Source organism: Miscanthus floridulus, chromosome 3 (assembly GCF_019320115.1).
Source record: "Miscanthus floridulus cultivar M001 chromosome 3, ASM1932011v1, whole genome shotgun sequence".
NCBI lineage: Eukaryota > Viridiplantae > Streptophyta > Magnoliopsida > Poales > Poaceae > Miscanthus > Miscanthus floridulus.
Window position 1 is genome coordinate 135,246,872 of NC_089582.1, and position 25,797 is coordinate 135,272,668.

Genomic DNA, 25,797 nt, shown 5'->3' on the forward strand with positions numbered 1-25,797 from the left:
GGCCCCGGCGAGGTTGCGCTGTGGGTTGCTCCGAGGTGCCTCCGCGTCGGCGGGAGGCGGAACTTTCGGCCTGCTGCACCGCTGCGGTCTCAAGAAGATCGTGGAGCTCTCCGCGGACCCGTCGCCCCTCGGTGGTGGAGGGCTCGGGCATCGCTCGGACCAGCATCGCAGCTGCTGCGACATTCTGGCTAGCGCGATTAAAGATTGGGGGTGGCTCTCCCCCCTCGTTGTCGTTGATGCGGTGATGGACGTCGCGGGCCCTCCCTCAGGCCCCTCCGCCCTCACCGCGCCCTTGCTGCTCCTGCTCGAGAGTGTCTCGAAGCTGTTGCAGAAGGAGTCGGTCTTGTTCGACCTTGTTTCGAAGCTCGCGGAGCTGCTCCAGGTCTGGGCGTTGATGTCCCCCACGAACGGGATTCTCGTTCCGTGCCACCGGGGCCTCGAGACGCGGAGGTGTGGCGTCGCCCGCCCCTGCCCGGGGCGGGGAATGGTTGCCTGTCCTTTCGTCCTCTTCACCCGCCCTTGGCATCCCGAGCCCGACGTGGAAGCACTCACGAGATGGATCGTAAGTCCCTTCGTCGTCAGAGTCGGAGTAGCCGAGGCAGTAGTCGCTTGCGGCCAAGAATTGGCGCAAAGCCCCAGGGTTGTGGAGTTCGGAGAAATCCACCCTGGGCCATGCCTCGTCCTCGTCCGAGGGGTCGGAGCGGGTGCTCAGGTCGAGAGCGAAGCGCTGGCGGCGTTCCAAAGGGTGCTCGTGAGTGGCAGCGTATGCGTAGGCGTAAGAGGCGACGGCATTTCTCAACCCAAAGGGGTATGGGGACGGTGCCGTCTCCATATTCTGCCCCGCCCGGGTCGGCTCTTCAGGGAGTGGTGGAGCGGAGCTAGACGACTGGGCGTCGCCGCGAGCCCCCGGCGATTTTCCTTCGTCCATGCTCAGGCCAGACAGGTCCCCAGCCAGGGACCCCGTACCAACAGCTGGTCGTAGGGCATCGGCGGGGAGGGGCGTGCCACCCTGGGCTCGTGTAGCTTCGGGGTGGCCTTGCCCGCGTCGCGCCTGGCGAGCGTGGCGAGAGCGGCCGCCCTAGCGTCGCCTGCGCCTGGGCTGCCGGGGCGCGACTTCATCGTCGGATGGTGGGGCTCGAGGAGTGAGGAGCACCATGTCGTACTCATGCCCTAGAGACATGAACTCTAGGCTCCCGAACCAAACTATGGTGCCGAGACGCAATGGTCGTACGGGGTCTGCCATCCGGAACTTGCTAGGATGACGAAGCTGACACACAGCGTCCCCTACCTGGCGCGCCAACTGTCGGTGCTTTGGAACCAGGGGTCCCTCAACCAACGAGTGAATCTGTGCTGCGTGCCCCTAATCCCGGATGGTAGTGCAAAGAGACACAAGGTTTATACTGGTTCAGGCAATCGAGGCCCTACGTCCAGTCCGAGAGATCGATCTTGTATTCCTCGCACCGGAGTGCTCGTAGTAGGGGGTTACAAGCTAGGTGAGAGAGGGGACTAGCCCTAGGTCTCGGCGTGGGTGGTGCGGACTGCTTGAGGCGTTGTTCCCAAGCAGCGTAGGAGTGCGTGGTTCTATCGGTGTGTCCGTCTTTCTCGTCCCCTAGAAATGGCCCCGGTCCCTCCCTTTTATACTCTAAGGGAGGACCAGGAACGTACATAGGTTGCTACATAGCGCTTCTGCAAATGGGGTGTCGTGTCTGAGCCCTGTAGCCGGCCACTGTTGTTGTGGTATGGTCGATGGAGTGGCTCCGTCCTTGTCGTGCAGAAGGGACACGCCGGTCATACTTGATCTTGTGCGTCGTGGGGCTCCAGTACAGCTTGATGCAGGACATGGCGGGCGACGTGCTGGTCACCATGTAATGACGTCGTAGTGGGCAGCGGCTCTGCAGATGCCGAGGCTGAGCCGTCGTGGGGGGCTCGGCGGTCATGGACCCTCAGGCTGCCGAGCCCATGAAGCAAACTGCCGAGGCCTCGGGGGAGTTGTTGGCCCTGGGTACTGATTCCGAGGCCACAGTAGCCCAGGCGCGGCTCCCCATGCTGCGTTGTCCTCGGAGCCGGAGTTGGCAGCACAGTGAGGCATGGGTGTCACCCATGTGCATGGTGGTTAGCACAGTGACGGGTAACCCCTGCCCAGTCCGGGGGACGTGCAGGTCATCGCGTGATGACGTCGTAGGGGGCTGTGGCTCTGTAGGTGCCGAGGCCAAGCCATCGCGGGGGCTTTGGTGGACATGGGTCCCCAGGCTATCGAGCCCCTGAGGCAAACTACCGAGGCCTTGGAGGGAATTATTGGTCCTGGGTACTGATTCCGAGGCCATAGTAGCCCAGACGTGGCTCCCCACGCTGCGTTGTCCTTGGAGCAGGAGTTGGCAGCACAGTGAGGCATGGGTGTCAACCATGTGCATGGTGGTTAGTACAATGACGGGTAACCCCTGCCCAGTCCTGCCTCCTGTCCCATCGGCCATTCTGCTATACTGTGCCGAGCATGCGGTTGTCGTCAGGGGCAGCAGTTGGCTGAGTTGATGCGACACGACGTTTTGTCAGAGGGACGGGAGGAGGAAGAGGCAGCGGAGTGCTGCCGAGCCCGCCTTGCGCGAGACGGAGGGTCGGTGGCCCGGCCGAGGCCTTTGGTGGGGAATCGCTCGAGGTCGGTAGTGAGGGAGCCTCGGGCGAGTCGGAGAATCGGCCGAGGCCCGCGGTGATGGGCCTCGGGCGAGTCAGAGAATCGGCCGAGGCCCCCCAGGGCCTCGGGCGAGTCGGAGAATCGGCCGAGGCCAGCAGTGTTTAGCTGGTTTCGATCTCTACGAAGTCTAAGCAGTCGTTTTTTGGGTCTTGCTTAGGGTACCCCTTCTCACGGTACCCGACACGTAGTGTAAGTGTGGTGCTTAGACTCGGTTACAAGTGAATGTACCCTATTTTTCGGATCGATGGTAGCTCAAGAGGGTGACTCTTATAGCCTCGTTCAATCCTTTATAGTCCACCTTCCGTTAGTAGGCCTAGCAGGACTTTGTAACTATAGGAAACATACTCTGCTTGTGTTTTCTCTAGTAATATCCCTAGAATTGAACAATGGAAGATAAAGCTTACCGAAGTTAGAACTAGAAGACCTTAGCAGTCTCATCTACGCTCCTATTATCTAGCCTTGATTATGAAGTTGGGTTAAGTTAGAATTGGTTATTCTCACCCCTGTTCCTTTGGGTTTGATATAAAACTAGGTTACTCTCAGGGAAGTGCTACAATGGTACAATATCTGTGCACTTGCAAATTATTCTATGTGCATTAATTTATACCAACAAGCATTTATGGCACTGTTGCCGGGAAACGGTTGCTGAGTTAACTTCGAGTCTAGCTTAACCTTGTACTATACTTTTATCCTCTTTTCTTTCTTTTTTACCATGGATCTAGAATCCACCCCTATCTACCAATATGGTGCACCCACGGGCACAAGCCTATAGCCACAAGAATCTTCAAAGCCTATCCTAACACCTGGCTATGAGCTGTGCCCGTGGTTAATCAACATGGTTCAAGATCAACCCTTTTCAGGCAAAGATGATGAAAACCCCCTATTCTCACTTAAATGAGTTTGAGCAGACCTGTGCATGCCTACACATTGCGGGCATGTCAGATGAAACCTTATGATGGAAGCTCTTTCCCTTTTCTTTGATGGAAAAAGCTAAATGTTGGTACAATCTCACCATTGAGAGTAGACAAGGAGATTGGAAAGCTATGTGCTCTAGCTTTTGCTTGTAATTCTTTCCCATCTCCTGGGTAGTCAGACTTTGTTTAGAGATTCTATCTTTTAGATAAAAGAAAAAGGAATCTCTAGGCATGGCATGGGAACGTTTTAATACTTTCATTAATACTAGCCCTAACCTTGCCATTCAAGACCCTATTCTTCTTCAACACTTTTATATGTGTCTTAATAGAAAACCTCGAAGCATCTTAATACGGCCTTAGGAGGCTCATTCTTGCATGTCTCTACCAATATAGGGAGAAGCATTCTTACTAAAATCTTAGAGGATGCCCCTAAAGAAGTAGAAGAGAAGCCATTAGAGGAAGAATCCTAGATAGCTGAATCTAAATCCATAGGAAACCCATCACCAACTTCAGCTATCTTAGATCCTGAACCACCGGAAAAGGAGGAAACTCTAATTTTAGATTTTATGCTTAATTCAAGGATGAACTTTTTGATGAATATAGAAATACCTCAAATTACCATATCACAAGGAGACCCCAGAAGTCTAGGAAATCATCATCTCATGAAGAACCTTTAGACCCTTCTGAGGAAGCTTTCCTTAAAAATACTACGAAAGAGCTAGTGTCCATTATAAGCAATGAATGGCTAGAAGAATCAGAGCTTTCATCTGATTTGATTTGCTTAGTTTAAGCTTCTATTTCCATTCATTGCCAAATTAATAAAGCTTCTTTCGATGCTCTTTACAATCCAGTTGTGGGTGTTAACATCATATCTGTATCTTTTGCTCATGATTTATTGAAACGCATGCCATTAACCCCAACAACAAAGTTATTGAAAGGTCTTTCAAGATATATTCTCCCAAGTTTGGGAATTCTTTATGTTCTCCCTATCTAGGTAAAAGGAACTAAGGTTCACTTGAGCTTCTATATCTTTGATATTATGGAGTTCGACCTGTTGATAGGACAACCAATTGAAAGATGTATCCAAGAAGGACAAATGGGAAAGTTGAATATAAGACTTGGAAAAAAACTTAAACCTTTCTATACCCATTACTCATTCTCTAAATGTTGAGAGTGAGCTAATTCTTGAGGAAGACCCAATGGAAGAGGTTAAGGCAGCATCTCTTGATGACTTGATTGAACCCAACCTGAAAGATGATGCCTAGTTCTCCACTGCCTCTAAGGATGCATCTCAGCCATTATTTCAAGTCAGTTTGATCCAAGGGCTGAAGATTGACGCTCTGGCCTATATATACCTACCTGTACCCCCCTTGAGGGCATGCCTCATTTGATCCTAAGAGCTGAGAAGCTAAAAGCCCTAATTTATATGTCCACCAGGATCAAGGCTAGCAATCAAGAGAAGATTAGTCCTCCATAGGATCTAGTCTTGTATTAGAAATAGTGAGATAGAGTGAGAGGGAAGAGTTTTGGAGGAGTCTTGGCCTATCGGTGCTTTCTCTATGGCTTGTATCCTGGCGGAATCAAGTTCTTCTTGAGCTTGCTTCTGAGATTTCTCTGGTAATCAACTTCTAATTCAAGTAAGAATCTTGTTCATTTTATTCTTTAGGTTTGTGACTCTCTTTTGAGTACTTTAATCCTTATAGCTCCTAGGTTAAAGTAGTATTCATAGTGTAAACGTGGTGCTTAGACTCGGTTACTAGTGGATGTATCCTATTTTTCGGATTGATGGTAGCTCACGAGGGTGACTCTTATAGCCTCATTGAATCCTCTATAGTCCACCTCCTATTAGTAGGCCTAGTAGGACTTTGTTACTATAGGAAACATACTCTACTTGTGTTTTCTCTAGTAATATCTCTAGAATTAAATAATAGAAGGCAAAGCTTACCGAAGTTAGAACTAAAAGACCTTAGCAGTCTCCTCTACGCTACTATTATCTAGCCTAGATTATGAAGTTGGGATAAGTTAGAATTGGTATTCTCACCCCCGTTCCTTTGGGTTCGATATAAAACTGGGTTACTCTCGGTGAAGTGCTACATCGGTATAATATCTATGCGCTTACGGATTATTCTGTGTGCATTAATTTATACCAACATACAGTCTTGTTATCTTGACCATGTCCCTACTAGAGACTTTTATACCATGCCTTCATTTAGGAAAATATAAATGAACAATACTCGAATACTTCTTGGTGAAATGCTACAACGATATATCCATGCGCTTGTAGAATATTTCTGCATGTGTTCAGAAATATCGTCACGACATTTTTGGTGCCATTGCTAGGAACACCAATCCTAGTGGTGACGCTAAGAAACGCCAACAAGCATTTCTAGCGCCGTTACCGGGGATGGACTTAAAACCTTCATACTTGGTAATTGCATTAAGAAATAACAACACAACATCAACAACAGGAGAACCAGAATTAGCACTACCTATTCCGGGATCTCAACATCGACCCATCATTTTGATCGATCAATCACAGCAACACCCATCTTGGGGGGGAGCCCCCATTTACCGCAGGTAAGTTTTCTTTTCTTTTCTAGTATTTTACTTCTTTATTTTCATGCTTGTTATATATCTTTAATAAAAAAATGCATAACTCAAAAGCAAAATAAAAATTTGTCTTTATCTTTTATGTATAGTAGTAAGGTGTGATTTAAAAATGAAAACCAAATAAAAAGAGTGTGTATAAAGTTTGCTTTAAATTTATGTTTTTAAGAGCCAATAAATAAAAAGAACTTGGAGATCATGATTCACAATGATAATGATGAATAGTTGCTCTGATATAATTCCTTTCAAGTACCTAGTTTTTAGCCTTGAATTCTCCTGAGTTTTGGATATGATTGTTTTGACATTAGAATTTGCTCTGAACTTGAAACTCGTGGGTAGCAATGCTTGATCTAAAGTCTAGGTAATTGATGGATATGATATGAGATGGTATAAGCTGCTATTTATCTTGTTCCAAGTGATACTAAAGTTCTAGATATTTCTTTTAAGAAACATAAAAAGGCAACATGATGAGTTCCTGTATGACAAAGCTTGAATTTCTATCAGAGCCAAACATGTTGATATTTAGGCTAGGAAAACTTCCTCTCACATATGCTGCTTGTTTTGCATTGAGTTTTGTCAAGCTTTGTTGATCCTTATGAGAGGGTTGTCATGCTCTTAAAATCAAGGTCACGTACACACCACCCACATATGCACTACTCCTACACTAGGGATAGGCGCAAAAACATGCATTCCATCTAGATCCACTCGAAAATGTTTTACTCCTACACTACGAGAAAACACCAAAAATATTCTTGATAGGTTCCATCCACAAAATAAATGCTCCAAGGTTAATATCTCTCAAAAGTTTTATTGCAGAGAAGAGGCATGGGCTATACAAAAGTTATTCATAAAAAGGAAAAAAGAAAAAAGAGAAGAAAGAAAAAGTTGAGAAAAAATGGACAAGTGTCCGAGATATTGAAAACAATGGGCACTTAGATGCCCGCCTAAAAAAGGGGGAAAAGATGAATAAGATAGCCCATGTTTTCTTGCGAATTGTTTCCAAATACCAAAAGAGAGATAAGTTTTTAAGGAGCATAGTAGAATTAGGTTAGCCACCACATATATATCCACCATATATTCCACACACATGCATATCTTGATTTGATTGTATGACTCAACTTTCTTTGGATCCGTTGTTTGACTTTACAATACATGCATTACAAGTATGCTTTTTCATATTATCACCATTCCTATGAGCTCCACATAAGCCTTAGTTGTAGGAAGAAAGGCATAACATCATTTTTTACCTTGGTGAGGATCCACAAATATCACATATTTTGAGAGACTTGAGAGTGTCATACAATGGAATCTTTGAGTTTTATTTTGAAAATTTGCAAAAACTCTAGAATAATGGTTGAACAGAGAACTTGAGATATAGTGCTTGATTTGATCATTCTGTCTTTCAATTGCTTAAGACCCAAGTGAAAGCTACAAGCCCCATGGTTGAAAGTAATATGGGTAAGTCTGAAAGTCAGATCGGTGGATTTCAATCTGGATGAGAATTCTTGTTTGAACGCAAGTGTACTTTTGAGGAGTGAAAACATCGTAGCAACTCCTGATCCATTGATAAGTTTGGCATTGCTTAGGGACGAGCAAAAGTTAAGCTTGGGGGAGTTTGTTGACGGTAGTTATCATCCATCATAAACCGTCAATATAACTTGAAATCATGCATGAAAATGATCATCAACATAAACTTAGGGGTTTAAACTAACAATTTCCACAAGTTTGGGTGAATCTGTGTTTTCAGCAGGGTTTATTTAGAAAACCATCAAGGGGGATCAAAACATCAAATAAAATCATGCGTATTTGCATCGAAAACTACTCCAGACGATTCTAGAGGACACCAGAAGCCATGTCACCAAAGTAGACCCTGAGGGGATGACAGGTGGGGCCGATCGTCCCCACCTATAGGCCAGTCGTCCCCACCTATAGGTCGGTCGACCCCATGGTCCGACATGGCTGCCCCTCCTTCATACGTCGGTTCTCCACTGCCTTAAGGATTGCATCTACACCGTTTATTCAAGTCGGTTTGATCTGAGGGCTCAAAATTGATGCTCCGGCCTATATATACCAGCCCCTGCCCCCTTCCTTAGCATCTGCAATCTACCATAAGTCAAGATCAGACCAGAAATTAGGGTTTCTAGAGAGAAGAGAATAGAGCTCCAATTCTTCAAAATTCTAGTATAGGCTAGCTAGCAAGGTTCAAGTAGAGTTTGGGCTATTGCTCAGGATTCTGGATTCACCGTCTGGAGGCCGGTATATCCATTGTATCGCTCTTTATTTTATGACTTTGTGCTACTTCAATATTATGTTACTATTTATTATGTTCCTAGTTTGCTCTAGTTATATGCTTGATATAGTCATGATTGATTATGAATATATGCATATGTTCGCAAAGCGCTTAGCTCAATACTCGAGTGAGTTAAGTGGTCAACATTATGTAAGCGTGGTACTTAAATATTGTTTACCTGCGGATGCATTCTACACTCTAGGTCATGTGGTAGATAGTGGATGTGACACTCCCATTGAGTCCTTTGTAGTCCACTCCCTATTTGTAGAGCAAGTAGAACCCGGTTGCGAAGGGAGTCAAGCTCTGTTCTTGATCTTCCTTAGTAATGTTCCTTATGCATAGATACAGAGTTAATTATACTATAGATGAGAGTGTATATACTTGGGTGTACAAAAGACTTAGTAATTAAGGAATGACTTAGGAATCTTTTGCTCTTAACTAATCTCCTGCCTAGCTATACTACATCTATGAGTATCTATTTCTATCTCTAGAATACCATCATTACCTTACACTTATCATTCATTTATCATTTGACTTACCCTAGTTATAGCATGATAGTGATAACATCATAAGTATACATATTTGTCAATATCTCTGTGCCAACCCCATAGCTCCTCCCTGTGGATAAAATATAAATAACGATACCTAGTATACTCCTGAGTGAAATGCTACAATGGTATATTATTTATGCGCTTGCGGATACTTAACATATATATTTACAAGTGTTCTTAATAATTACCAATAATACATTTCTGGCATCATGCTAGGGATGACAACTTAGTAAAGAGTGATGCTAAGAAATGCCAACAACGGTGATTTTGAACAGTGTAGTCGTTCATCTTCTCTCCCCATCGCCCTCCTCCTCGGGGCGACCTCATCGGCCGCCGGATTCAACTTCAAGGGTTTGTCGGGTTCATCGCAAGGCATTGCTGAGATCTCTTCTCTCTCGTCTCCTCGTGATTGCATCAACGGGCTATTTGATTCGAGGTTGTATCGATTAGTTTTCTAGGTTTTCTCCCTCCCAACTCTTTCTCTGCCTTGCGTGGCCGCTGCGTGTTCACCAGTGACCCCTGCTTTCGGGCCGACGGCCTCATGCTTTTGACCTGTACCGCCCTCCCCTCGCTGTTTCTCCTCTCTTTCCATCTTCCTCCGCTACCCTACGCGGCCACCGCGGTTTCAGTTGCCCTAGCCCCAAGCTCGGCTTCTGCGCCACGTGCTACTGACCACTATTGCTCTCCGTTGGTTCCTCCTCTCTTTTCTAGCTCCGTCCCCTGCCCTACGCGGCCAACGTCGGGTTCAGCGTATCGTGCCCCGGCCCCGGCACCGGTCCCGACCCCAACCCAGCCGGATGGGATAGCGACATCGCAGCTGGAGTCGCCGCTGCAGGACTTTGCCCGCATTGCACGACCCACATATTCACTAGTGTGGGTGGTGCCATAACTGGACCTGCAGGGCGGTGCCACGGCATAAACCTGTTTCAGCCACGCATCGTGCTCGCATACATTAATTCATTATTAGGTTTGGTTCATTTTTTCTGGTATTTTGCCCACTGAATCATTAGTATTTTTGCATTTGGTGTTTTCATATTGTGCGATCTAAATTTTGTGGAGATTGAAACTGAAATAAGAAATGTAGAAGGAATAAATGTTTGTCCTTTATTCAATATCTTTTTGCATTGCTTGAATCTGATCAGTAGGGAATAGATGAATTCATCACCAGCAATAGGCTAAGTTGTACTTTATATTAAGGGGCTCTTGCATTTTTATCCTTGCTTTGTATCGAAATTATAATTTTACCCCTATTTTTTTACTTTGTGAATTTACCCCTTTGTTTTTGAAACGAAGCACCATTTTGCCCCTATTCCGTCATCCTTCCCTAATGGTGTTACATTTTATACAAAAGAATAGAAATGCCCATGTGATTTTGCCCCTGTTTGTTATGCCTATTTGTGATTTTGCCCCTGATTTGGGAATTAGATATTTATATTTGATCAAATATATTTGGCCCAACTTGCAACTATTTCAATTCAGATTTAATATCCAAAAAAATATTCAAAATTTTGGCAGCGCCTTAACAGTATTTTGATAGCATTATGACTAGACCTAGGCGTTCGGTTCTAAATGAAATTTTGGGTCAGTTTTTTCGAGTCGGTTGTAACCCAGCCTCATAGGCAGCATATCGACACAATTTGTATTCTCATCGAACAAAATAGAGGGGAGATCGAGTCTTGTATATACATTATTGAGCACACAAGTGAGGAGATCGAGTATTCGAATCTCATACTACATAGATGCGAGATTCCAGGCTACGACGACTCTGTTTGTACTGAAGCCAGGCTACTGCTTCTAGATTTCTGGTCATGCTTCTTTGCTTCTTCCTTTAGGACCCGGTGGACGTAGGAATCCATGGAGCTTACCGAATCTCCATTGCTCATCCCTACCTCGGCACGCAGCGCTGCAACGGTGTTGCTTGGAGGCTGGCACGGCGGCACCGGCGGATCTGTGGCAAGCCGACAGCCCCCATGCTTGCTCTGCTGGTGCGCTCGCTACTCACGCTCGGTGTGGCCTGTGGCGGGCGATGCTAGGACGTGTGGTCGGACGCCACTGGAGCCCCACGACAGGGCACCGTCGCCGCTCGACGTGCGCACGCCGAGACCCACGGGCGGCCGTGACCTCCCCGTGGCCGCCTAGAGGAAGCCCATGCCCTACTGATGCAGCCGCCGCGGCTAGGAGGCAGCCCCGCCCCGCTGGTTCTTCCACCGCTGTCGTCGCCAGAAGCCCGCGACCGTATGCAGCCGCATACGAGACTTGGGATGAGGCGACCCATGCTTCTGTTTGGGATGAGGCGATAAGGATAGAGGGCAGTGTGGTCATTTTGCCTTTGCTTTTTAGATTTATAATTTTTTTAATTCATTTAATCCATGTCCATCTGACAGACGTCTAAAGCAGGGGCAAACGGACCATTCATTTTAAAATAGCAGGGGTAAAAATACAAAGTTGAAAAAGCAGGGGTAAAATCACAATTGGACTACTGAACAAGGGCAAAAACATAATTTTCCCTTATATTAAATATGGTTCAACTGCAAGCTCTATTCCTTCTAGATTAAGCAATTGCATACAAAATGAGAGGAAATCGCTAGTTATTTTTTCACTTTTATGTGTTTCATTCATCACTAGTATATCCATCTAGTAGAGGTGAGAGTAGAATTCATCAGTACAAAGTGATTCTAATTTTTTTATGAAATACACTTGATTACATATGGCTGATGAGGGAGATTCTTCTTCTGAAGGAGAAAAGTCCAAATCAAGTGATGAGTTGGGGTTGCAGTCTTCTAATAATGATGTAAGAAGTGGTGGCCTATTTCGCTAGACTTTACTAGGATGTTCTATAAATTCTTTAAATATTGTGTCTGTTCTGAGAATGACAGTAGCATGAAATTGCAGGTTAAGCAAGCCTTCGTCTCAGTGGTGCAAATATATTTTTCAACTCGGTTTCTGTGAGTTCCTTGTTCATTCTTATTTGATATTTAGTTCTTTTTCAGATAATTTATTCATAAGCATCTCTTGTTTTTTTTACAATTGGGATTAATTAATTTGTTATACCTATTTTGCACATAACTTGTTGTAAGTTTTTTGTCAAACTTTTTATATCAAACTTTGTGCACATAACCTGTAGATATTAAGTTAATGTCAAACTTTTTTATATCTAACTTTTTTTACATGTATAACTTTCTGAACATAACTTTTTATGTATAACTTCCTACATATAAGTTTATGTCTAAATTTTGTGGACATAATTTGTACCTATTAACTTTTATGTCTAACTTTTTGCCCATAAGTTGTTTGGTTTATTATATTTTACACATAACTTGTGGTAATTAACTTGTGTGTTGGACTTAATTAATTAAATTATATGCTTAAGTTTTGCTTTGCTACTTGTATGTCTAACTTTTTGTTCTCAAATGAGTACTTAATTACCCATTGTGATAGTGCTTTTCAATATGTTTTTATTAAATCTTATATGTATATTTGTCAGCTTGAACTTCAAAATGCCGAACTTGTTCCAAGTGATATTTCTTATCACTTCTCAGAGAGATACGTTGGATACAGTCTAGACAATGCTGACCTTGTAAGTTTTGTTAATTAAATTCATTCCATACTATCTGTATGTGTGTATGGTTTTGTGATATATGTGTCCTTTTCTGTTTAAAAATGAGGAGAAATGTTATGTTTTATGAATGGATTTGTCACATTCATTTCATATTGAAATTCATAAAATCTTTTTGTTTTTTGTCTAAAGATTTTTGTTCCAGCTTGCAAGAATAGATATTGGTATGTTGTTATTGTCAACAAGAGGGAGCAAAGATTTGAAGTCATCTGTCCAATTAAGGATTTCAGTATTATCAAATAAGATGCTCTCGTAATTATGAGGAACTTTCGTAAAGTCTTCAAGTTTTCATATCCATTATCAAGAAGAGTTGATGTTTACAGGATGGGCATTACTTTTGGTAGTGTGTCCAATTCAACTAGCTAGTATGCTTCTTTTGACTTATTCACCGTTTTTAGAAAATTCTTACCATTTGTTAAACCTTTTAAACTATTAACATTTAAAAAAATATTATTTGCAGAAATGATAGTGGAGTTTTTGTTCTTGAATTACTTAAATCTTATGATGGCCTGACTCACCTTTATTTCAAAGAGGTATTACTTTGTTCTTGAATTATGGCTTTGTCAAGTTCTATTTTTAAAACTGTGATCATTTGATTAGGGCATATTGCCTACATCTTTAGATTAGTTGACAAGATGTTTTCCAAATTTTTATGTCATGCAGGAGCATGCAAAGCCTATTCGTGAGGCATTGACATACTATTTGTGCACCTATGAGAAGAATCAATTCTTGTTACCTGCAATACGTGACATAGCTGAGCGACATGTAAGATTTTATATTTATACCTATTATTTTATCTTTAATGGAATCCTTATCTTTGCTCCTTCTTAAACTTGTCAGGGTATACAGTTTTCAAATTATACATGAACAAGGTATAACGGATATGATTTTCTACTTAACTTATTACATTCATTGCTATTAAAATAGTTTCTTTTTATAGATTTGTTCTATATAGTCCATTTGTGGTGCTATGTTAAATAACAGAGTTATTTATGTGTCTTTTTGTTTTTTTATGTCTATGCTACCTAAGTTAGTTCATTAGCTTTTTGTACTGAGTTATGTATCTAACTCCTCTTTTTTTATGTGTATGCTAACTAACTTACTTGATTAACTTGGTGTACAGAGTTATACATCTAACTTGTGTTTTCATGTGCATGCATGTTAGCTAACTTATTTGACTAACTTACTGCTAAGAGTAATGCATCTAACTTGTGTTTTGTATTTGTTATTTTAAATATTAAAATTAAAATATTTTGCAGATCTTTCAATTGAAGAAACAAATGCTCAATGTCATAGTTAAAGAGATGCTGAGATTATCGTTGCAGAAGTTATAAATGTTATTATTTATCTGGTTTTGAAAGTTTGCATCATATTATGGAGTTTACTGTATAGTATACGTTGTAAAAGTTACTTTTATTTCATCCCTACCCTTTTATAAACCCTTTTTCCATGTCCCCGAATGATTAGTTTCTGAAAAGAGAAAAAAAGGCTCATTAAACCTAAAAGAGAATGTTATTCTCGCAAGTATTTTCATAATATAAATTTTGCGCTAAAAGAAAAGATAGTATTGTATTCTTTAAAGTTATGCTGTCTAATTTAGTTATCTAAGTTATGTGCGCATGGTTCTAAAAAAAATATGAGAGCACGTAAGATTCGGCACGTCCGCGCCCAGCACGTGTACGAAAAGAGAATGGAATGTCTGCGCGCCCACCACGCCTGCCTGAAAAGAAAAAAAGAATAGTATACTTTCCTAAAATGATGTCAGGTGGGAATAAATGCTTTCCAATTAAGACAAGTAATCTGGTCGGAGAATCATTCGCCTGGTTCATTCTGAATGAACGTTCGCCAAATAGTGGCATCGGGTGTACACGCCCGTGATTGGGCCGAGGCCGACAGAGAAGAAGGCGACGTAGGCCAAGGTGGACGCGATGCACAGGGCGACGGCCCAGGGGATCTTCGACTCAGGGTGGTGGCCCACGACGGTGAGGCCCGTTCCGAGGCCGATGAGCGAGGCCATCATCCAGCCTACGCTGCACAGCAGCAGAGGCCGCCGGCCGATGCGGTCCAGCAGGAACGTGGCCACGAGGATGAAGAGCGTCTTGCTGGCGCCCACGGCGCAGGTGGTGCCCAGGAGCTGGTCGTCGCCGGTGATTCCCGCGCTCTTGAACACGCGCGGGCTGTAAAGGACGACGCAGTCGCTGCCCGATGCTTGCTGGAAGAAGTGGATGCCGAGCGCCGAGAGCAGTACGCGTCGGATGGCGGGGGTCGGGGATACGACGAGTTCCTTCCAGACACGCGTCTCCTTGCTGTTTCGATCCGTCGTAGGCACGGTCACCACGTCTCCGTCAAGGTCCCTCGGGATGCCCGCCGCCGCCTTGATGTCAGCTAGGCGCTCCGCGGCCTGCTCTGGCGTGGCAGAGGTCTTCTCCAGCACAGCCCTGGCGTCCGCGAGGCGGCCGTTCTTGACGAGCCACCGAGGCGACTCGGGCATGACGAACACCATCAGCGCGAGCAGAAGCGACGGCGCCGCCCCGATGCCGAGCATGACGCGCCAGCTGAGGTAGAGCGGGAGGCGCGCCAACGCGTAGTTGGAAAGGTAGCCGAGGAGGATGCCCAGGTTGATGAAGAAATCCGGGAAGGACGTGAGGAGGCCGCGGGACGCCGCGGGAGAGATCTCGGCGGTGTAGACAGGCGCGATCATGATCGCGTAGCCCACCCCGACGCCGTCCACGAAGCGGCCGGCTATGAGCATGGCGTAGCTGACCGCGAAGCCCATGAGCAGCACGCCCACGAAGAAGATGGCGGCGGCGAAGACGACGGTGAAACGGCGGCCGATCCAGTCGGACGTTCGCCCGGCCGCGAAGGATCCTATGAGCGAGTAGAGGTTCATGATGCCCATCAGGATCTCTAGCTGCACGTCCGTGATCTTCAGGTCCTTTTTATATACAAGGACGCTCCGCTCATCACCCCAATGTCTGCAGAGCCAATCGTCGTCACTGACTCACTGTGTGTGCAAAAACTCTTGCGAAGCAAATGAACGACAAGGACAGCATATCTAACAAGTTATGACGAATCGAGAAAAGAACTATAGGTACCGTAGCCGAGGATGATGGATGCCATGGAGGCGAGGATGGCGCAGGTGAAAGCGTACTTAACATTGCTCTTGCTCTTGCACTGGACGGCCTCAGGGAGAGCCGCAGAAGTCATCGTTTACTGACACTTGAGTTGATGGTGGTTTAGTGCAGCGTTGTTGTGCAGGAGGTACATATATAGAGTTATGGACAGGGTACATGTCATGTACAATGCGTGACTGTACTCCCCTAATTGGATTGTCAATTTGAGTTCAGGGGGGCATGCTCTGTCCCGTTGCCACCTCATTTCAAATCATGTTGCATATAGCAAACAGAAGAAAAGATTGCACAGATTTTTGCTCCTGTTTGTTCACATTTTTCTGTCAGTTCCCTATATCAGGTATATGGTTACATTTTTCAAAAACAGAATTACGAATATGCAATCTCGTATATGGAACTGACACAAGAATGTGTTTCGGGTATCAGAGTATAATCAGATTGCCACCATGCTAACCAGAACGGTGTGAAATCCTTGGGGGAGTTGCCAGTTGCCCTTTGCCACAGCCTGAATCCTCCAGCCCTCCTACCCTTAACCCCTAGATTGTTCTCGCCAGAGCTAAGGAAGAAGCCCCTTAGCACTATCCACGGATTTGATCCGGCATTTAAAACTGTTGAGGTGAGCTAAAACACTCGAGGACTTGTTGGATATTCCCTTATTAAAAGTTGAAGTATACCGCATAGATACAAGCAAGTTGATATTATTCCTAAATCCTAATGAGTGCATAGCAGCCATGTTCATCCGAGAAAAGACTGGTGGTGGATCTTCTTGTTGGATGATCCGCCGAGGTAGTCAAAGCAGACGTCAGATAAGGTCTAACAAAACCATATACAGTACGTACCTATCTGAAGACTTTGTCGTACTTGATTGAATCATCGTGCAGATGCTTGTGATTATTTATCCACATCGTCACATTATTGAATCGAAGAGTGCAAAGCCTTACTAAATCGGAGCTAATCCCCTCGGTCAGCAATCAGGAAAAAATCATGGAGATTTGGAGAACATCCTGGAAAAAACATGAACGAGGAGAAGATCAGAAGAAAAGGCCCGTCTCTGACGAGGAATTGACGGTCCTGGGCGCTGGGCGCCGGCCGCCGAGCGGATGAGCACACCGGCGGCCGCTGATGGAAGAAAACGACGTGAGCCCTACTCAGAAATCAAGGTCCTAAGATCTGAGGCCAGAGGCCCTAGAAAAGTTAAGGTCGGTTTAGAACGTGAGAAAAATTTCATGTTTCCATTTTTCTTTAAAATTGAATTGATTCTTCTGAAAAGTTAAGGTCGCACACCCAGCAGCGAAGACGTCCAGCTTCGTTGGTTGCTGTGATGTTCTTAGCTTGGTTGTTTACCATTTATGTAATATCGAAGTTTGAAATAGTCTATGGGAAGGTCCAGCCATAGCTGTAAGACCTCCTAGGACGCTCATCAGAAGCGTGTTGTTTGTATGGTTAAACTCTCCTTCTTACTTATAATGATACGTAAATCTTTTGTGTATTTGAGAATTTTTTTTATATGATTCCTATGTACTAAATAGATCCTCAAGTTCCGCAAGAAACATGGATCACCTAGAATTTAGTTTGGAGCGTTGGTTCCGGCGCATGTAGGTTTAGCCTAAATCTAATCCCGTGATCGTTCGCTGGAACGATCCAACAAACCATCACTGGTCCCGCAACTTTCCTTATTTGAAAAAAAAAATCAGTAATTTTTTATTTTTAGAAAGTAACTAAGTTATATATAACTTATGCCATATGACTTATAACTTGGACAATATAACACTTTGTAAAACTTGTTACCGTATAACTTATACCATATAACTTATAATTTATGCCAAACTAGGAAAGACAAAAGTTATCAAACACATTTTTTTTATTTTTTCTCTTTTTACTTTTTATTGTAGTCTCAATTTTTCTTTTGTGCATGCTACCAACATAACTGCTAATATGTTATGATATTGATTTGTATATCTAAGTTGTATAGAATAACTTATGTACACAAGTTGCGTTTGATAACTTTTTAGGTAGATAAGTTGAATTTTATAACTTTTTGTGTTTCTAAGTTTTGGTTATAAGTTATATGTGATAAGTTATATGTTATAAGTTAGTTTACTACTAGAAAAAATTCTTTGAAACATATGCAAGTGAGTCTAGTTTTGTTCGTTTCGTCGCGTAGAACACACTGGTGCAGCTAGAATTAAAAATGGATACACCGTTCAGAAGTTATAGCAATTGAAAATAAATATTTTACTTTTTCCCGCCTGCGTCAGCGCTGACATCATAGCCAGCCTGCAGCCGTGCGCGCATGGAAGTTGTGGCGCGCTGCTGAGTACTACCAAATAGGGTAATAGGTGCAATATTTTTCTAGAAAAGAAAATAATATATGTCAGAAAATTATTCGCTTGTATGGCATCGGGTGAGCGTTCGCTGTTTAGCCCGGCTGCCATGTTTTATTTCATTCACATTTTTCTTGTTTACTTATTTTTCATTCCTTTTCTCATTTGTTCCTTCTATCTATTTATTTATCTACCTATTTATCTATTATATTAATACAATAGAATCAAAAGAAGTCACCACGTCATCGGAGAGTCTAGAAATTATGAGATTAATTAGGAAAGAAGAATATTCACATTTGGATTTTATGATGATGCATCAGTTTATAATTAACAATAGAGTCCATGCCAAAAAAAAATTACGAGATCAATCAAGAAAAAGAGAAGAATATCCACCGTTAGATTTTATGATAATCAAACCGTCCAAATTTAACCACAAAATATATGCCAAATACGACTAAAGAGTCACTATAAATTCATAACTATCATCTTCAGGAATCGTAGGAGTTTCAAGTGAAAAGTCACATTCCAAAAAGGAACATCAATCCGTACCTAAAACAACCAAGAGAAGTGCACGTCCCATTAGTTATAGAGGCCACGTAAGAAGTCTCAGATGAAATAATTGAAACATTCAACTTAATGGGCCTTGAGCATGGTGCATCCACATCTCCCATTAGTTATAGAGGCCACGTAAGAAGTCTCTTCAAGGTTCATAGCATCTTCAAATTATTCTCTAAACACATTTTTTAGGAAAGTTCTCTAAACACATTGATGGTGCCGACCATAGGTAGCAACAAATTCTTACTTATGTTGTTGTGCAAACATATATAGAAACAAGCTCACCTTGTTTTTAACTTTCATGGCATATCCATAGGTGTTACCTGATCGGGAGCTTGGCCTTTGCCAAGGGCTCCAACGAGGACTAGGGAGAAGCGTGAGCTTCTCGATACCTCGGCAAAAATATTGGAGTCGTCGACGGAAGATTACTTTCTTGCTTAGGTTTTAATAAGTGCATATTAGAGGTCATAGTTTAAAGTAGAAGTTTCAGAAAGCCTAATTTAAACCCCCCTCCTCCTCTTAGGCGACATGGTCCCTTCACAGCCAATCCAAAACCTAGCCTAGCGGCGTCCGCGATTGGACGAGGCTGTTCTGACGCTCGTGGCGGTGGTTGGTGGCCCGCTTGCCAATGTAACTAGGTGAGGGCAGATCGGACGATGTCAGGCAGCAAATTATGGAGGATTCCCCTTGTGCATATTAATTATGTTCATAGCTTCTCCCATCAACTTCAACTAACACTTGTAGTTGTTCCTAAGGAGACTATTGATTTTCAGTGTTTTTTGGGCTACTTGCAGATTTGTTGAATACTCTTGGGATGTCTTGTAAGAAGATATGCATGCTTCATGTAGGTCAACCTAATTATATGATTGAAGCATTTAAATTGGGTGAAATTAAAACAGGCCAAGGTTTGAATCAAGAGATGAGCTTAGCAAGGCCAAGTGATACACGTTGAGGATCTCGCTACTTGACTATAATGCATGTTATAGCTTTGCATCCTTCAATCAAGAAAGTTCTCTAGAAGGTTGCGAATGAAAGTAAAGGTGCCGAGGCTTTAGGAGCTCAAACCATGTTGACTGTATTTTAGTCATTTGAGTATGTATTTCTGTTATGTAATGATTTGCAAAGGAGGGAGCAAGATGTTGTAGTAATGGATTTTCTTGAGTTCACAGAGGTAGAATTGGATATTTTGAGAGAAGATCATGGATGGAAATAGTTTCTTCAGAAGGTCAGTTCTTTTTGTGAAAAGCATAAAGTTAAAGTTGTTGACATGAATGAGAAGTATAAGCCTATTCAAATATTAAAGCAATTCTTCATAGGTGCCATTAATTATCATTGGCCAGGTTTCATGTCGATATGTTTTTGGGTGTCATTGATAGGCAGGTTCAAGAGCTTAATAACATTTTTTGATGAGGTAAATGCTGAGCTACTTAGATGCATGGTATCACTCAGTACAACTAGTTCATTTTCTGCTTTCAATATTGAGGACTTGGTGAAGCTTGCTGAGTTCTATCCTCATGATTTTGAATTTGAAGAAATGAGCCAGCTCCTTTTTCGGTTGAACCTCTATATTGATGATGTGAGGAAAGATGAAAACTTGACAAATTTGAGAGGCCTAGTTGAATTTGTCTATGATGCTTGTTAAAACAGGATAGGTTTCTCAGTATGACATTGTCTACAAACTTCTCGAATTGGTGTTAGTTCTCCCTGTTGCAATAGTTGGTGTTGAGAGGATCTTTTCTACAATGAACTATATCAGCAACAAGCAAGGAAACAAGATGGGTCAAAAATACTTGAATGATTGGTTGGTTACATTCATTGAAAGGGATTTTTCTTGCAAACTAAGGATGAGAACATCATCAATCATTTTTCAATGCGCGAAGGGTCGGAAAGTTGTATTGTAATTTGTAGGTTTTCTTACCATTTTGTTGTTTCAAAGCCTCCATATATTTCGGATGTTGCTACTTTGATATGTTAAAAACTATTGGCACTTCTTTATGCTCAAATTCTATGAATTTATGAAATTATGTCCAATTATGTGTTATGTATTTGCTATATATTGTTTAGTTAAATATGTGGTGTTATACATGCCAAATGAACTTAGGAGTTTAGATTGTCAAAAAATAGTTCTACCTATTCATATTTTAAATACGCAAGGTAAAAATCCCTAGGTCCGCCACTACCCATTCATATTTTAAATACCCAAAGATAAAAAAAAATTCTAGGCCTGCTCCTGCTACGTGTATTCAGATGTTGATCTAACAGGTGAGATGGTAACTTTGAGTAATTTTATTTTGACACAACTCGTAAGTCAGTCACTTAATACATCCTACAGAGGGGGGGGGGGGGGGGGGGGGTGATAACACATTGGAAAGAAAAAATATGTGACCCGACAGGAAGGTGAGAGAATTTCAATCACTTAGGGCCTGTTACGTTAATACGGAATGAACCCCTGGATTGATTCCAACCTGGACTGTTGTGCTAATTTGATCTCCTGGAACGAGTCCTGGTAGAATCGAGCTAAACGAACGAGCCCTTAATTATCACCACGAGATCACGGAACTAGACCATGTCAATCTTTTTCCCTGAGTCCTGACACAACAATAAAATTCAGAAGTTTCGAGGTAAAATTGGGAATCTCAAAAGGAATCTCGAGTATGATATTTGCATATTTGGATTTTATTTTTTTTTGGAATAAACAATACGGAAGCACGTGCCCGTTGCAACATTTTCGGTTCACCTCTGGCATGACAAAGCACACGCGACGGTGACACCAATAATTCACGGCCGTCTCTGTCCTCCAGCACCACAACACCTCAGAGGCCAATCTTGCCACGCTGCTTCATCTTTTTTTTTGGGGGGGGGGGGGGGGGGGGGGGGGCGGGGGTGTTCTGCCGAGTAGTTGTGTTCTCCTTCCCTCTACTTGGTGGCCATTTCCACCACCTTTTCCTTGGCAGCGGCGTTGTCTGCTTCAGCCACCCGACCGCGGTGATGCCGGAGTAGAGGAAGAAGCTGCCACCAATGGTGATGCTCTTCGAGAGGGACAGGAAGGTCATGGAGATAACGGCGCTGGTAACACGGTTGCACCCCCCAAAAAAAAAGTTATGTGTTGTAACTTGAAAAAAATTTAACATGAATTATTACAAAAACACCATTGGAGCCATTTTTACCAAATGTTTTACAAAACGGCTTTAACTCCAGCAGAGAGAGAGTTGCTCCATATGAGAAGCCAGAGAGCCCTTTTAGAGCTGGAACCCTACTTTGTAACATTTGTGATTTGTCCCACAAAAAAATATTCCCCAAATTGTGTGCATACAAGTTTATTAACTTTTCAAAATTGGAAAGTTGCATAAACGACTATAGGTCCAACGTTGGGGTCTCATTCCAGCAATCGTCCGTTGACTAGCAGGCCCGCATCACACGCATGGCTCGAAAATTAACACGGCCCATCCACATGCCACACCATATAGTAATTAGGATTAAGGATTACATATATTATATATGTTATTATTAGTTATACTAAACTACGAAAGATCATCCCGTCGGTATGGTGATCCAGCAGGTTCCTTGACCAACTTACATTTGGACTCTCGCTCGTCTCTCGACATTGGAGCACTGACAAGGTACATGAAGTTTATTAAGCTCTGTCTATGTGAACCACACCCCAGATTCCAATCCCGTGAGTAGTTGATTAAGCCTAATTTGCTGCGTTAGGCAACGGTTGCCATTTGATAGGGATAAATAATCTCCGCGTGATCGCAGAACGACAAATTCGTAGATAGATATAGATGATAGATATCGTTTCCTTATATTACACATCCTCCATGGCTTGCTTGACCTCGAACCACTACCAATTTTCTAGCCTCCATGACTCGTGCAGCGAGGCAACAGCACCACCCTCTACACAGATTATATAGTAATTATTACAGGACCAAGTAACGTGACTGACACCTCTAATACACACCCGGCGCGGCGGCACTGGCAACCTGGCATTGGCGGCCATATCGACTTCAAGAACTTGCTAGCTAGCTCACCCATCTTACGGACAAAACAAAGCACGAAACACAGGGCATGTACTTAGAAATGATTTAAGAAGCTCTAAGAGCCACGAGCTGGCCGGCCTGAGCTTGCTGGCCGTCGCTCTCCAGCTGCACCGGACCAGCGAGCGAATCTTCCCACGTTACTTCAGCGTAGCCTAGCTCATATGGCAACAATGGCAGCTGGCTAGCTGCCTACTGCACAAGTTCTTCGCATAGAACCCCCCAACAAGACCCTCTATTTTGAAGTTACTTGGTGGCGGCCATTTCGAGCTTCTTGTCTTTCGTGGCCCCGTCCTGGGGTTTCAGCTCGTCGTCGGTGGCGCCGAACAGCTTGCTCATCGCCTCCAGCGTCCGGCCGCGGGTCTCCGGGAGGAAGGTGAAGAAGAACACCCACGCGAGCACCGCGACGCCGGCATAGAGGAAGAAGGCGCCGCCGATGGTGATGGCCTTGGTCAGCGAGATGAAGGTCATGGAGATCACGCCGCTGGTCACGCGGTTGGACGCCACGCCCAGCGCGCAGCCGAGCGCGCGCACGTGCAGCGGGAACACCTCGGAGCTGTACACCCACGTGATGGGGCCAAGGCCGATGGAGAAGAAGGCCACGTAGGCCATGGTGGACGCGATGGCCACGCCGATGGCCCATGGGATCTCGCCGTCCGGGTGGTGCTCGATGACGGTGAGCCCGGCGGCGAGGCCGACCAGCGAGACGATCATGCCGCCCACGCTGCTCAGGAGGAGCGGCCGCCGGCCGACTCTGTCGAGTAGGAACGTGGCCACCAGGATGAAGAGCGTCTTGGTGACGCCCACGGCGCAGGTGGTGCCCAGGAGCTGGTCGTCGTCGGTGATGCCCGCGGCCTTGAACACGCGTGGGCTGTAGAGCACCACGGCGTCGATGCCGGACGCCTGCTGGAAGAAGTGGATGCCGAGGCCCGAGAGGAGGATGCGGCGCATGGCCGGGGTCGGGGACAGGATGAGCTCCTTCCACACCCGCGCCTCGTCGTTGTTCTGTTTCTTGGGCACGGCGACCACGTCGCCATCGAGCTCCGGGGGGATGCCGGCGGCGGCCTTGATGTCGGCGAGCTTCTCCGCGGCCTCCTCTGGCGTGTCGGAGGTCTTCCCCAGCACCACCTTGGCATCCGCCAGGCGGCCCTTCATGACGAGCCACCGGGGCGACTCGGGCATGCCCAGCACCATGAGGGCGAGCACGACGGACGGCGCCGCGCCGATGCCGAGCATGACGCGCCAGCCGAGGCGGAGCGGGAGGTGAGAAAAGGCGTAGTTGGACACGTAGCCCAGAAGGATGCCGAAGTTGATGAACACCTCCGGGAAGGAAGTCAGGAAGCCACGGGCCGACGCGGGGGACACCTCGGCCGTGTACACAGGCGCGATCATGAGCGCGTAGCCCACGCCGACCCCGGCGACGAAGCGGCCGAACATGAGCATCCCGTAGTTGACGGCGAAGCCCATGAGGAAGGCGCCCGCGAAGAAGATCACCGCCGCGAACACGATGGTGTAGCGGCGGCCGATCCAGTCGGACGTCCGCCCCGCCGCGAAGGAGCCGATGAGCGAGTAGACGTTGAGGATGCCCATCAGGACCTCCAGCTGCACGTCGGTGATTCCCAGGTCCTTCTTGATGTACAGAGACGCACCGCTCATCACTCCGATATCTGCGAAGTCCGGCCGTACCTGATAAGCCTCATGCCCACGCAAAAAGCAAAAGCGAACCGAAACAAAAAAGGACGCCGCGCCGTACTAGGCTAGGCAATACCCTGTCAAGGGCGAAGTGAAGTGAGTGTGTTCGTACCATAGCCGAGAAGGATGGAGGTCATGGAGGCGAGGATGGCGCAGGCGAAGGCGAACTTGACGTTGCCCTTCTTCCCGGGCTCGACGGCCGCCGGCAGCGCAGCGGAAGCCATCGTTGACGGCTTCTTGCTCTGCCCTGTGCTGCACTGCAGAGAATGCGAATAGTTTAGTGGTGTTCAAGCTCAAGAGAGCTCGTTTCAATGTGGCGCAGTGAAGTGTTGTATCTCAAGGACGCAATATATAGACCGACTGACAGAGTAGGCAGGATCACCGGTCAAACGAAAAACTGGAAAGAAACACGGGCCCACAATCGGTCACTGTGGATGTGGGCCACGATATGGACTGCCCCTCACGTTGCAGACACCGGCGATCTCCATCTCCTTCCGTCGTCCTACATAGCTGCATGAGAATGACCACTGGGTCCGGGCTCCTGACGCCATTGGTGCCATTGGTAGTTGGCTGGCCCCGCGTTTCTCTTGAGCTCTCGTTCCCGGTGTGGATATATGGGACAACGGCTCCTTTGATAAGCTGAATTAGGTAATGCAAGTGCCTATAAATAAACAATGGTAAAAGCGCATCAGTGATTGATTTGCTTTCTTTGTAAGTACTTGTACATGATATCTTTGGGATTATAAGATCCAAGAAGAGGGGAAAAGTTCACCCTAAAGTGCAGCCTACAGAGAGACTTTTTAGTGTGCGTGCAAAAATCCTCCAAAGTCATACAGGTAGCATATTATATTAAGGTTAAATTTTAGCTTTTTGTCAGAAAAAGATAAAGCAATAACCAGGCTTGTTATATAGTACTCCCTCCGTCCTGTAATACACACATCGCAGAAACAATTAAGACAAACTTAAAGTAATACTTAAATGACACATGTACACATGGGTTAAATCTAAACAAGAAGTTTCACCTCAAATTATATTTTCCTTTTTTAAAAATTTTGTTAAATTTGAATAAGTACAATTTTTAGAACTCATAATATAGTATTTCGGGACGGAGGGAGTAACTATCGAGCTTGTCTGCCCAGATAATATATGAGTAGTAGCTTTCTTCGCTATAACATCTTTGATTTTTTTTTAGTTCAAAATATTCTAATATACTTTTATTTGTTTAATTATAGCCTTCTCTCCGTGCATTTATACTATATCCATCCACACACACTACAATAGCTATGATCAACCATTTTATTGTCTTAAAGTTATTGTTGTCAACCTATTCTCTTATTTCATTTTCGCGCTCCTATTTGATGACTGTGCATTTTATGCCGAGGTAAAATTAA

General features: G+C 44.6%; 2 protein-coding genes and 1 pseudogene across 2 annotated transcripts in view; 1 reads left to right on the plus strand and 2 right to left on the minus strand.

Annotated features, from left to right (window-relative positions):
* Nucleotides 1-14,001, plus strand: part of LOC136544491 (polyol transporter 5-like) — a 38,400-nt gene extending 24,399 nt beyond the window's left edge. Inside the window, exons 3-7 of the mRNA XM_066536641.1 lie at nucleotides 12,536-12,628; nucleotides 12,813-12,919; nucleotides 13,128-13,200; nucleotides 13,331-13,432; nucleotides 13,927-14,001. Of these exons, the coding sequence (XP_066392738.1) occupies nucleotides 12,536-12,628; nucleotides 12,813-12,919; nucleotides 13,128-13,200; nucleotides 13,331-13,432; nucleotides 13,927-14,001 (450 nt within the window). The remainder of the gene's footprint in view (nucleotides 1-12,535; nucleotides 12,629-12,812; nucleotides 12,920-13,127; nucleotides 13,201-13,330; nucleotides 13,433-13,926) is intronic.
* A 491-nt stretch (nucleotides 14,002-14,492) lies between these two features.
* Nucleotides 14,493-15,874, minus strand: LOC136544492 (polyol transporter 5-like; annotated as a pseudogene).
* Nucleotides 15,875-22,457: 6,583 nt separating this feature from the next.
* LOC136542523 (polyol transporter 5-like) lies at nucleotides 22,458-24,730 on the minus strand. Its single transcript, XM_066535008.1, has 2 exons — nucleotides 24,519-24,730; nucleotides 22,458-24,381 (listed from the first exon to the last, which is right to left on the minus strand). The coding sequence occupies exons 1-2, from the start codon at nucleotides 24,628-24,630 to the stop codon at nucleotides 22,961-22,963; spliced, it is 1,533 nt and encodes a 510-aa protein (XP_066391105.1). The 5' UTR covers nucleotides 24,631-24,730; the 3' UTR covers nucleotides 22,458-22,960.
* Nucleotides 24,731-25,797: the final 1,067 nt, after the last annotated feature.

Bases quoted from the DNA above. Each gene is read 5' to 3' on its own strand.
- LOC136542523 (XM_066535008.1), bottom strand. From the start codon at position 24,630: ATGGCTTCCGCTGCGCTGCCGGCGGCCGTCGAGCCCGGGAAGAAGGGC. The intron at 24,382-24,518 runs GTACGAACACAC...CGGACTTCGCAG, and splicing joins CTCCATCCTTCTCGGCTATG to ATATCGGAGTGATGAGCGGT.